The sequence below is a fragment of the Phascolarctos cinereus genome, unplaced genomic scaffold (genome assembly GCF_003287225.1).
Source record: "Phascolarctos cinereus isolate Bilbo 61053 unplaced genomic scaffold, phaCin_HiC Scaffold_5;HRSCAF=322, whole genome shotgun sequence".
NCBI lineage: Eukaryota > Metazoa > Chordata > Mammalia > Diprotodontia > Phascolarctidae > Phascolarctos > Phascolarctos cinereus.
This window is the reverse complement of record NW_027555958.1, coordinates 124,739,169-124,752,075: the sequence shown is the minus strand read 5'-3', so window position 1 is coordinate 124,752,075 and position 12,907 is coordinate 124,739,169. Positions and strand designations below refer to the sequence as shown.

Genomic DNA, 12,907 nt, shown 5'->3' with positions numbered 1-12,907 from the left:
GATAAATACTGATGGGGTGTTTTCTGTGTTGGAGTTCACCAGACACAGAATACAAATTCAGTTGCAATGCGTCATTTAGCTGTTAGATTAATACCATGGTCAGTTTTTGTTAAGCTCATCAATCTGAGTTGAGTCATAGTTTGAATCAGAGGTATTCCATAAGTATTTGCCAAGCAGAGGTCTTGGGGAGGGGCTTGTCAGATTGGTCATGGTTGTTCCAAAATCTTAAGATGACTAAGTTATTATTTCCTGCTTTCAATGACCCCCCTGATTCCTGAGCCTGAAATGAATGTTTTATATAGTATAGAAATGCACTTCAATGTGCTTTTCCTTAAAAATATAAATAGATTTATAGGAAAGAAAATATTTGGAGCCAAAATTTAACCGCAAGTTTGTTCCACTTGAAATTTCTTCTCTTTTCTAGGTCATCAAGGCATTACAGAGAGTTGACAACATTGTTGGCATGTTAATGGATGGTCTTAAAACAATGAACTTACACAGATGCATAAACCTTATTCTTGTGTCAGATCATGGTAATTTAAATTCATGTCAGTTTCAATTAATATCAGGGGTGCCAAGAGATTAGTTAAATTGACTCTGATTTCCCTTACATTTTCCAATTCATTTCATGTAATTTCCTTCTTATACTGGAATCTCATGCTGATACTCAGGGGAAATTAAGGGGAAAAATAATATGAAGTGACATGTGCCAGAAGAAAATTTAAAACCCAACTACTGAAGTGAGGTAAAGGATAGAGTAATTGTTTATTAATTTGGGGTGGAGGCAGCTACCAATCTCAGTCATTAAAAGAAAATTTAAAGTTTATTTCTCCCCTAAATTATGCAACCTGGTGTTTTAGACCATTCTATTTTCATGAAACTTTTCCATCTCTCTTTTGTTGAAGTAGATATGAGGTAGACTATTATTAGAGCTGGCCTTACTGTATTTTAACTTCTAAAATATTGTTCTGTTTTTGATCATGAGCTGCTGTTTACTATGTTAATGACGTCGTGTTGGGAAAATGGGAGAAGTGTGCAGGTGGGGAATTGAAAAGCATTTCTAGAGGCAGCTAGGTGACGCAGTGGATAGAGCACTGGCCCTGGAATCTGCAGTACCTGAGTTCAAATCTGACCTCAGACACTTGACACTTACTAGTTGTGTGGTCACTTAACCCCATTGCCCAGGGGGGAAAAAAGCATTTCTGAGAAGTAGGAATGATTATGTTGGATAATAAAATAATAATGGCAAAATATATTGAACAGTAAAAGAACCAAAGAGAGATCAGTTTTGTTACTAGTTCTCTAGGTGAACGTGGCCAAGTTACTCTGGTTTTGTTTTCTTTCTAAAAAACTGGAATAATGATACTAGCCTCAACACACATCTCTAAGATGTTACAATGCTTGAATAAGGATAAGTTTTTTTTAAACAAATTAACAATCAAAAGTTATTTTTAAAAAGAATGAATATTAAGGAGTTTTAAGGAGAGGGGCAGATAGCAGAACAAGATCAGGTAACAGCAATTGCTAAAAACTAAGGTTCTTAAAGGGAGAAGGAGAACCTGTCACATGCTTCTTTTCTATTCTCTGTAGCACCAATTATACACATGGTAGGAATGCTAAACTTGCCAAATGAAATTCTTTTCAATTTTTTAATTTTTAATTTTTAACTTCAGTTCCAAATTCTCTCCCTCCCTGCATCCCCTCTCACACCCATTGAGAAAACAAGAACTATGACAGTCATTACACGTATGAAGTCATGCAAAATGTATTTCCACATTAGTCATGTTGTAAAAAAAAAAGAGCAAGACAAATGAAGAGAAAAAAATATGCTTAAATCTGCACTCAGAGTCTATTAGTTCTCTATATGGAGTTTAGTTTCATTTTTCATCATGAATCCTTTGGAATTGTCATAGATCATTGTCCAAATGAAATTCTTAAGATAAAGCTTATTCTGTCTGATAAAGTTCTTCTTTCCTTTCTTTCAAGAATTCCAGCTGTTTTTTTTTAATGCTTTTTTCTTTTTCTCCTTAGGAATGGAACAAGGTAGCTGTAAAAAATATGTCTACCTGAATAAATATTTGGGGGATATTAAAAATGTCAAAGTATTTTATGGTCCTGCAGCTCGATTGAGAATTATTGATGTTCAAGATGATTATCAGACTTGTAAGTATTTAAACTTACCAGAAAATGAGTGATTATATTCAGAACTTGTTATTACAAGTTGAATGTAGTCAATATTGACCAGGAAGGAGAAAAGGGATCAGATAGATAAGAATGTTACTTTCCTTTTGATCTTTGGATTAGTAGCCAAAATCTTCTGCAACTCAAGGATTTTAAGGAACTTCACTGGCAGGGGAAGTGTAACCATGCTTTCTCAAGCCTTCTAACCTGATCTGCTAAGTTTCAGCACTTCTGTGATAGCGTATGAATTATACTGCTAAAGTACAGGACTCATCATCTTAGGTGACCTACAGACAGAACATTTTATAAAATATTAAAACTTATTTTATGCAAGTCAATTTCATTGTCATTAATAACAGTAACAGAACTGATCGCTAATATAAAACCGTTTGTTTTCTGGGCTAATACTTGTATAGAGTGATTAGTACTGTTGAAAAAAAATTTTTTTAAAAGGAGGCTTTTTAAGAAGTCAGTGAGTCTTACCCCTAAGAAAGACAATCTGAAACCATTCTAAATGATATTAAAAATTTATTTTTAAAAATGCCAAAGGAAAATCTAAATTACACGTTGTCTCTTAAATATAATACATTATTTCAAGCCAATCGTGTCAGGAAGTCTGTTTTAAAATGTTATTTCAGTTGTAGTTGAAACCATTTTCTTTTGTACCCCCCTGCCTCTCTGCCTTTGCAGTTCTTGAGAGAGAACAGTTAATTGCTTGTATACTTCTGAGAAACGAGCAAAAGAAAAATGGTTGGGGGTGGGGAACAGCTCAGAAGAACTAACACATCAATTATTTCTAATAGTATGTGCTACATTCCACACTCAAGAGTCCCCTACCTCTGCAAAGAGGGAGGTACATTTTCTTAAACTCTTCCTTTGGTCTGAGACTAGTAATTATGATTATATAGCATTTAGTTTCTTTGTACTATTTTGTCCATTTCCATTGTTACCTTTTTTTTTTTAGCATTGTTTATTTCTTTCCTGCACCAGTTTATCATGTTTCTGTGGATTTTTTATTACTGCAAAAAGTACACTTATCAATCTTTTGGTATATACAAATGATTTTTCTATCTGTTACTTCTTTGGGTTATGTATGTATATAGTCACAGGATATGCATAGGCACTTTGGATTTATTTTTACACAGTTCTAAATTGCTTTCTAGAATGATCAAACCAATTCATGGTTCCTCTATCTTTCTCCATTCCCTCCAACCTTGACTATTGCTATTTTTTGTTATCTTTACCAATTTTTGGAATCTCAGAGGTTTTTTTTGTTTGTATTTTTCTTATTAGTTGTTTGGGGCAGTTTTTCCATAGGTTGTCAATTATTTACAATTCTTTCTTAAGAACTATTCATTTCATATCTATAATCACTTGTCATTTAGGGAGGGACTATTTATCTTTTATATGTGTGGTAATTTCCCAATGTATTTTGGATATAAAACTCTTGCCAGAAACATTTGATACAGTTCTTTTCCCCAGCTGGTGTTTTCCTAGCTTCATTGATTTTTTTTTTTTTACAAAAAAGCCTTTTAATTTCATGTAATCAAATCTATATTTTTAATGATAGCTTCTAATCTTTGCTACATTAATAATCTTCCACTTGTTTTCATTGTGAGAAATCTCATTCTCTTTTAATTAGCCTTTGGGGTGTGATCTTTTATATTCAGGTCACATTTATTTTGAACTTATTGTGGAAGTGTTTCAGGGAGTATATATTTAATGCATGGCAACTTCACAAATAGACATTTGAAACTTATGTGTTTAACCAATGCTTTTGCTTGAATTCCTTTGATGTTCTTACCGTGTTTTTTTTCTAGTTATATAATAAACTCTTGCTTACTAATTATCCGGTGTTCTTTCAGTTAATTATGAAGACATTGCCACAAATCTTTCCGTAAGTATCACTTATTTTGTAATATCCAATTGTTCTTAATTTCACTGAGTACATACTGTGTAAATTTAAATAATAAAAATCATTGATGGGGGAATAATGTTAAACATACTTTATCCTACCATGGCTTAAATAAAGATTGTAAAAACTTGTATTGTGGGATTGCAAGTTTGAAATTTTTGCCTGTGTGGGTTTGTTTTGCCTAATCAGTAACTTTTAAGGAGGCTTAAGGGTTTAATCCTGTTAAGGTAGATTATTGTATTCTAATCATGAATATTGAGGAAAGTCTTTATCATTCTGGATGAGAGAATATTTGTAAACTGATTAGATAGTCAATAGCCAGAACCAACACAATATTTAATGACATTAAATTTGTCCCACCTAGAACATTTTAGCCAGCTCTGATATTGGACTTAGATAAATCCTGAGAACTAGGTTCTGGTTTTCTTTTATAGTTCTATTTCATTACACAAGTTGGTAAAACAAAACAAAACAAAACAATATTTGCGAGCAGGAAACATTTTCATTATGATTTTTGAAGTCATTTCATGCTGACCCTACTCATCTGAAGGTTTTAAATACTTCACTGTCCCAAGGATTTGTAATTTCATTAGTATGAGTATTACTTTTACCAATGTGATTCCCTTTGTGCTTTTGTGGGTAGTAATTCTGAGTTAGTGTGCCAGCCTTCTTGATTTTGAGCCTCTCCAAATTTAACTAGGCTGGTCCTCAGACAGAACATTTGCATTACATCTTCAAGCTTATATTCATGTGCTAAAGTTTTATGATGAGCGCCAGAGCATTTTAATCTGCTGGTAAAACCTTCAAGAGCCCAAGATAACTTGTGTGCCATAATGCGGGAATAGAGTTGTACTTTAATGGAACACTTCTTGGAAAACATGAAAATAATGATTCAACTTATTTTAAATTAAAATTGTGATTTCAGTGCAGGGAACCAGATCAACATTTCAAACCTTATTTGAAACAATTTTTACCCAAGCGGTTACATTTTGCGAAGAGTGATAGAATTGAGCCCTTGACATTCTACTTAGATCCTCAGTGGCAGCTTGCAATGTAAGTCCTGCTTTTGTCCTTTCTTTAATACTTTCTATGAAGTAAGGGAACAAAATTATAAATAGTGTTTGTGGCAGATTATGTGAGAATAGATTGTATTAGAATAATAATGAAAGTGCATTAAGGTATATAAAGAGCTTTATGTGTGTTATCTTGTTTAATCACAGGACAATAGTCCGGAGAAGTAGGTGTTATTAGTCCCATTTTACAAATTAGGAAACTGAGACTGAGAGAGGTTAAATGACTTTCTCAGGGTCACACAGCTAGTCGTAGCTAGTAATAATAACAATAATTTAATTATATTAATAATAGCTACCATTTATATAGTGCTTTGAAGTTTGCAAAGTTCTTTACATTTTATCTCATTTTATACTCACAATATTGTTATGAGATAGGTTCTATTCCTGATTTTACAGAAGAGGTCACTGAACCTGAGAAAGTTAAGTGGCTTGGTCAGAATTATAGAACTTGTAAGTGTTTTGAGGCAAAATTTGGACCCAAGGGAAGAGAAAATAAAAACGGGGAGTCCAGAAGGAGGCTGGTCAGGTAACAAGATCTAGATTAAGATTGTGGCTATATAAATAAAAATGAAGAGGTAGATGAGAGAGTCACTGCAAAGTAAAAATCAGCAGGACTGATGGAAGCAGGTATAGTGAAAACAGTTATGAGGGTTCTGGTTATTAAATGAAAATTGTGAAAAGATTGTGTTTGCAGAGCAAGAAGAGAACATGGAGAAGAGATGGAGGAGGGACAGGGAAGCCAGTTAATCGTGTGTTAGCAGGATATTCAAAATACAGATGTTTATAATAATGTTCTGTCACCTTAAGATGCAATGAATTCTTGGAAGCTTAATATGAAAGCAGATTGTCATCTGCTTAACTTCACCAATATCTTTTCGCCCTGTTATTTGGAATTTTCTTAGCATTTAAATTCCACTTTTGTATTTTGTTAATTCCTATTCCATAAAACATTGCTTTGCAAGTAGTTTCAAGCACGTGCTACTGGGCTGTAAACTTCACGAGGGGCAGGATTGTACCGATTGTTTTGCACCTCACATCAGAGCACTTTAATAGGACTCTGTGCACCTGGGTCATTCAATGAAAATTATGAACCAGTTAAGTAACATTATTGATAAACCAAGACCTAAATGATCAAATTGTGTAATGGTCACCAAGTAAAGAGTGGATGCTGTGTGTGTCCATCTTCTTGACCCAGAGTGAATTCAAATGATGAGCTAAGAGTCAAGTAATGGTATTTTACTGAGTATCTTGTCTATTAATACAATACTAAATTTTTGGGAAAGAGGGCAAAGAGGAAGACAGGAAGATAGAAGGAAACAGGAAGATGGTGTAGAAAGGGTAAATGAAACTTGTACAGTAGGTTTTTTTTTTAAGCTAGCTAATTCATCAGTCTTGTGTCTTCATAGTAGGTTCTTACTTTTAGATCACTCAGCCAATAAAGCATTTATTAAGCAGCCACTGTATGCCAGGCACAATAAATGTAAAAATCTCATTCTATTTATAAAATATCAATACATTATGTTAACTAGTGTGTCTATGTCAAAATTAGGAATCCAGCAGAAAGAAAATCTTGTGGATCTGGATTCCATGGCTCAGATAATATATTCTCAAATATGCAAGTAAGTGGAATATTATACCTTATTGTCTTTTCAAAAAGAAAAGATTGTTTGATGAATAACTGCAAACATATATCCCAATTTTAAAAAATGATATGTAAAAATCCAAATTCACAAAACAAAATATAGAATGATTCTGTGTTCTGCAAAAGGATTTCTTAAAATCCTTAAAATAAACTCCTCTTATGCACTTAAAATGATTTGATTTACTATAAATTGATTTACATGTGACTTTTCAGAGGTGTCTAAAGTAAAGTGAAGTAAAATCCTGCTTGCTACACTTATTAATTGTACAGGACCATGGGCAAATCACTCAACATTTTAAAACTTCTATCTTGTTTTTATTGGAAAAATAGGGAAAATACTACTACTACACTCATGAAGTTGTTGTAAAGATAAAATGAATGATGTTTATAAGGTGCTTATTAAAAGTACTTGTGTTCTCATTCTGGCTGTGCCACTCACTTAACTTTGCTATTTCTGGAAAAGGCATCTCCAGTCTTCCAGCCACCTAAGTTTGCATCTAAGGATTCCCTATTCCCATTTTCCCTCAACACTTCTAACTGTTCCTCTCCCCCAGTTCAATAATTTGCCAAATATTGTCAATTCAACCTCCATAATCTCCTTTTCAGATCTGTTCCTTCCTTTTTACTCATATTATCACCACCAAAGGTGTGCTGGTAAATGTTTAACAACCAGCTCTCTAGGCAAAAAAAAGTATGCTTGATATACTTTCTAGTTTAATCTACTTTCTATCAGTAATAATAACAATAACATAACTATATAGAATATATATTATATGATGCAATGTTAACACATTAATAAAACACACAATAAATCATAATATTTAACAATTAAATAATTTAAGAAATCATTAACTTACCACGCAAGTCATTAACAACATATATGCTTGCATATTATATTATTAAAATACTTAATATTAATATTTACTTGGTAATATAATTTTATTATAAATACGATGTAATTATTTCTTATTAATATAAATAGTGATAATGTGATATGAGTATTATGATAGTGATATTAATATTAAGTAGATATTAATAAGCAGTATTATTTAACATATTAGTTAATTAGTTTATTAATATAAAATATGATTAGTAATAATTAGTTAATATATAATTATATTCTATAATATGTTATGATGTTATATAATTATATAATCAGATAAAATCAGTTAATAATATTAGCATTTTTTTGATCACTTTCTTAAATTTGAACAATCAACCATGCAAAAAATGTCCTGGTTTGTAGCTTTTGTTGACCTCCAAGATGTAAATGCTTGTACTGAACATTTTTATATCTCCATTGTGCCTCCCTAGCTTAAACATTTATCACTTCTTGCTTGGACCATTGTGATAGCTTTTTAATTGGTCTTCTTGACTGAAGTTTCTCCCCACTCCATTACATAACAGCTAAAGGGATTTAAGTAAAGGCTGGCCATTTCATTCCCGTACTCCGTAAAGACCAGTGACTCCCTACTACTTCTAGAGTCAAATGCAAACTTTTCTCTCGAACATTTATAACCCTTTACAATCTGACTCCATCCTTACTATACATTGTTCCCCTTCACTTACTCTTCCGTTGAATCAAACTGACATTATTGCTGTTCCTTATAGGTGATATTCTATTTCCCATTTTCGTGCCTCTGTATTGCTCTCCATACTTGTAATATACTCCCTCATTTCCATTTATTTGAATTCCTATCTTCCTTGGAAGCTCTCAGGTTCTAGTGCTAATTTCTACATGAAGCTTGTCCTGATGCTTCAGCTGTTAGTGCCTCCTATCCCTCAAATCACTTTGTATTTATTTTGTATAAATTTTTCACGTTCTTATATAGGTATACCTCTTGTTCTCCCTTAAAGAATATACATTCCTTAAGGGCAGAGATTGTTTCATTTTTGTCTTTGTATCTTTATTACCTACATAGTACTTGGCATATGGTGGGTACTTAATAATGCTTGATTAATTAACATTTAGCAGGTCATTTAAGCTTTGTGAACCTTAGTTTCCCTATCTATTAAATGTCAATAATAATAATAATGTTTCCCCTGCCTACCTCAGAGGATAGTTTATACTAAACATCAATATAAGGTATCATTATTATTAATAATAAACAATATTTACCAATTGGCATTTTCCTTCTCATCTTCCCCTAAGACTATACAAATAAATTATTAAATTAAAATCCTATAGATGAAAGCTCTTTAGGCATATCTCAGTGTATTTTGACACTAAACGCTTATCTTTTTGGTCAAATCATAGGCCCTCTTCATTGGCTATGGACCTGCATTCAAACATAACACTAAAGTCGAACCCTTTGAAAACATTGAACTTTATAACTTAATGTGTGGTAAGTACAAACTGATTCATGATTTCTGAGAATTTATGTGGAATGAGAGATAGCTAGTAAGCTATCCTATGGATACATATAGAATGGTGTAGTATATATGTTTTTGGAATAATCTTTAATATTTTTGTCTTTGTTCTCTATTCACTCTATTGACAAATATTTGTTTAGTCCCAGATATAGGGGTCTACTTGTACAAAATTAAAGAGGTGGGATATGGAATGCCATGTTTGGGGAAAAAATGAGTCTTTGTGAAAATCAGAGTAATGTGAAATAACATTGGAAAGGTTGGCAGGAGCCAGTATGCTGGCCTAGACAAAAGACACCCATCAAAGATTTTTGAGAAGGGAGGGGTTTAACATGTTCACATCTGAGCTTTAGGCATATTGATTTAGTAGCTAGTTGGAAGATGAATTAGTTAGGCAAGAGATTTGAGGCTAGGAAAACCAGTTAGCATATTGTCATAATCCAGGTGACAAATGATGAGGCATCATAAATTTTAGACCTTGAAAGGACCTTAAGGATTATTTAGTTCAAGTGCCTCATTTTACATATGAGAAAACTGAGATACAGAGAGATCATAGAGACATAGAAGCATAATTTTATACCTGAAAAGGATTGGTCACCAAATCCAACTCCTTCATTTTATAGATGAGGAACCTGAGGTCTAGAAAAGTTAAGAGGATTGCCCAATGTCACACAGCTAGTGAGTATCTGAAGTGAGATTTGAACCCATGTCTTCCAAGTTTAATGCTTGATCTACTATACTGTGTTGTTGTCTTTTGCCCAATATGCTCAAGTTCATAGAGGTAGTAAATGGCAGAAGTGGGCTTTGAACCTAAGTCCTCTGATTCTACATCAAGAAACTGCCCCCCTGGGGGGCAGCTAGGTGGTGCAGTGCGTAGAGCTCTGGCCTTGGAGTCAGAAGGACCTGAGTTCAAATCCAGCCTCAGACACTTAACACTTACTAGCTGTGTGACCTTGGGCAAGTCACTTAACCCCGATTGCCTCACCAAAAAGCAAAAAAAAAGAAACTACCCCCCTGGATCATGGCTTGAATTAATGTAGAGGCTTTGTAAGGAAAGAAGAGGATGGATATAAGAGATATCATTGAGATAGGATTAACAAGACTTGGGAATCTGATTACATATGTGCATTGAGGGGAAGGGAAGGTTGGCTCAAAAGTTTCAAACCTGAATTGGAGGAAAGATGGTTATCATTAACAGAAATGGGAAATTTTGGAGAAGGAATAAAGTCTGGGTGAACTATGAGTTTGAGTTTGAGATGTCTGTAGGATTTCCAGGTAGAGATGTTTAGCAGACAGTTGTTGATATAGTACTAGAGCTCAGGAGACAGGTGAAGGCTGGTTATGTAGAGCTGGAAATCATCTGCATGGAGATGATAATAAGCATTGGGAATAGCACTGATGAGAACACCAAGGGAGAGAGTGAAGAGAGAGAAGACAAAAATGGACTAGAAAAGGCTCTTGTGTGATAAGCATACTTAATGTGATAGATGAAGATGATAATTCAGTAAGAGTCTTAGAAGGAGCAGTTTTATAGGCACAAGGAGAAGCAATAGAAAGAAGCATCAATGATACCAATGAAAGAGAAATTGTAAGAAAGTGAAGAGGATGTAGTAATAGAGACCTAAGAAGGGAGACCGTTGGCCCTGACAGGAGGACGAAATGGGTAGGAATAGACAGTGTCCATTATTATCCCAGGAGAATGAGTTCGCAATAATGGCAGGAATGTATGAATGAACAAGTTCCCTTTTAGAATATATCAGGCTCAGCCTGGCACTATATATGAACTGAATCTTTTATGATATACTGAGTTGTATTTGTAAATGTTTCTTAATGTTTCTATAATCTGGCATTTGGAAAATCTGAAATGTTCCTAATGTATAATCACTTTAGTGGTCCAAATTGTTTTCCACAGAAAATTTTATAAATTATATAGTGTGTCAAGTCTCTTCAAATTTCCAATAAAAACAGTATAGTCAAAACCCAGTCTGAAATAAATCAGAGCAGTATAAATTCCTTAATTTTTCTTCCTGTACAGGTCTTATAAATGCCTATGTGTATTTAGTTTTAAGAATATAATAGAATCACTGTGCATAGTGGCACAAGCTTGTAATCCCTGATATTTAGGATGCTGAGGTTAGTGGATGGTTGGAGCTCAGAAGTTCTAAGCTGGTAGGCTTAGCCATGCCACCAAAATTGTGAGCACCCAGGAGCAGGGGACTATCACATTGTCTACAGAGAAACAAACCAGCCTGGATCAGAAATGGAGTAGGTCTTGTGCCATTCAGTAGTGGGATCAGACCCGTGAGTGGTCACCACATTTCCAGGCTGGGTGAGATAGGGCAGCCCAGTTTCAAAAAAATATATAATAATGCCATTTAAGAAATATCTATCATTTTCTATCTTTTTTATATTGAATTTAAGTTCTTTCAAATAATTATCCACCATTCTTTGAATCATCGTAGATTTATTGAATTTGAAACCAGCTTCAAATAATGGGACTCATGGAAGTCTTAACCATCTTCTAAAGGAACCTGTTCACATACCAGAGCATCCCAAAGAAGTAAGCCATCCAACAAAATGCCCTTTTACAAAGAAAACAAGAGAGAACCTTGGCTGCTCATGTGACTCGGTAAGGAGACTGATTTGATAAATGATACTCATTTAAGTGTTGTAATTTTGCAGTGCCCAGTACAGTATAGAAGACATTTGATGAATATTTGAAGATAAAACAAAAATTTGCTGCTGTAGAGGATAATTTTTTTAGTCTTGGAATATTTGGATATTTTTGTTTGGGTTTTTGGGGTTAACTTCTCAGTTTTGCCCTTTGATTTTGTGTTTTGTCAGTGGTTTGCTCTGATGTGATTAAGGTGAGACAGAGAAGTTGAGTCATTGTTGAACAGCAGAGTATGTTTTATTATCTGCTATTATTGAGGGGGAGAGAGACAGACAGAAAGAGACAGACAGAGACAGAAAGACAGAGATAAACAGAAAAGGAGAACATGGGACATTGAATTTAAATTGAGCATGATTTTTATTTTCTGTAATGTCATTTATGTCCTCTAAGTAGAGAGAGAACAAAGTGGGATACTTCTTTGGTGAAAAATTACCTTGCCTCCCACTACACATTTAAAAGAGCCTGCACAGGTGATAAATTTGTGGTGGGATATTGCTAAACATATGGAATAATTATCCATAAAGATATTTTAGAGGCTAGTTTCTTTTTTTCTCTTTCTTTCTTTCTTTCTTTCTTTCTTTCTTTCTTTCTTTCTTTCTGTCTCTGGTCTGTTTAAGATTGTAAGAAGGTGGTGGAAATAGAGGTGGCATGAAATGACTAGTTTTCAATTTATGTATTTCCAATGTTTAATTTGTCCTAAAAAGAAATTTTTATGGAATTATGATCATTAACAATAGCATTCTCCCACATAAGATTTTCAACATTTCAAATTTATGCAGGATCAATATTTGTTAATTATGGTATCCAGTTCCTATATTAAAGACACAAACAATAATAATCTTACAAATTCACATGAATTCTTTTTTTAATTTTTCAAACATTTTAGGTTTCATCCACAATGGATTTTCAATCAGAGTTAAATATGTCCACAGAAGAAGGTAAGGCAGTCTTATTTTTACATAAGAAATGCAGAAGTGAATATTTCATTAGTGGCATAAGAAACATAGAAGATTCTTGTAGAAAACTCCTAGAAAGCAACTTCTACTATTAAT

At 33.6% G+C, this 12,907-nt stretch overlaps 1 protein-coding gene across 1 annotated transcript in view; it reads left to right on the top strand.

Moving 5' to 3' along the window:
- ENPP1 (ectonucleotide pyrophosphatase/phosphodiesterase 1) overlaps window positions 1–12,907 on the top strand; it is a 113,733-nt gene that overhangs the window by 71,383 nt on the left and 29,443 nt on the right. The window contains exons 12-19 of the mRNA XM_020987073.2: window positions 425–533; window positions 2,032–2,163; window positions 4,047–4,078; window positions 5,022–5,149; window positions 6,719–6,788; window positions 9,069–9,156; window positions 11,644–11,810; window positions 12,742–12,793. Of these exons, the coding sequence (XP_020842732.1) occupies window positions 425–533; window positions 2,032–2,163; window positions 4,047–4,078; window positions 5,022–5,149; window positions 6,719–6,788; window positions 9,069–9,156; window positions 11,644–11,810; window positions 12,742–12,793 (778 nt within the window). The remainder of the gene's footprint in view (window positions 1–424; window positions 534–2,031; window positions 2,164–4,046; window positions 4,079–5,021; window positions 5,150–6,718; window positions 6,789–9,068; window positions 9,157–11,643; window positions 11,811–12,741; window positions 12,794–12,907) is intronic.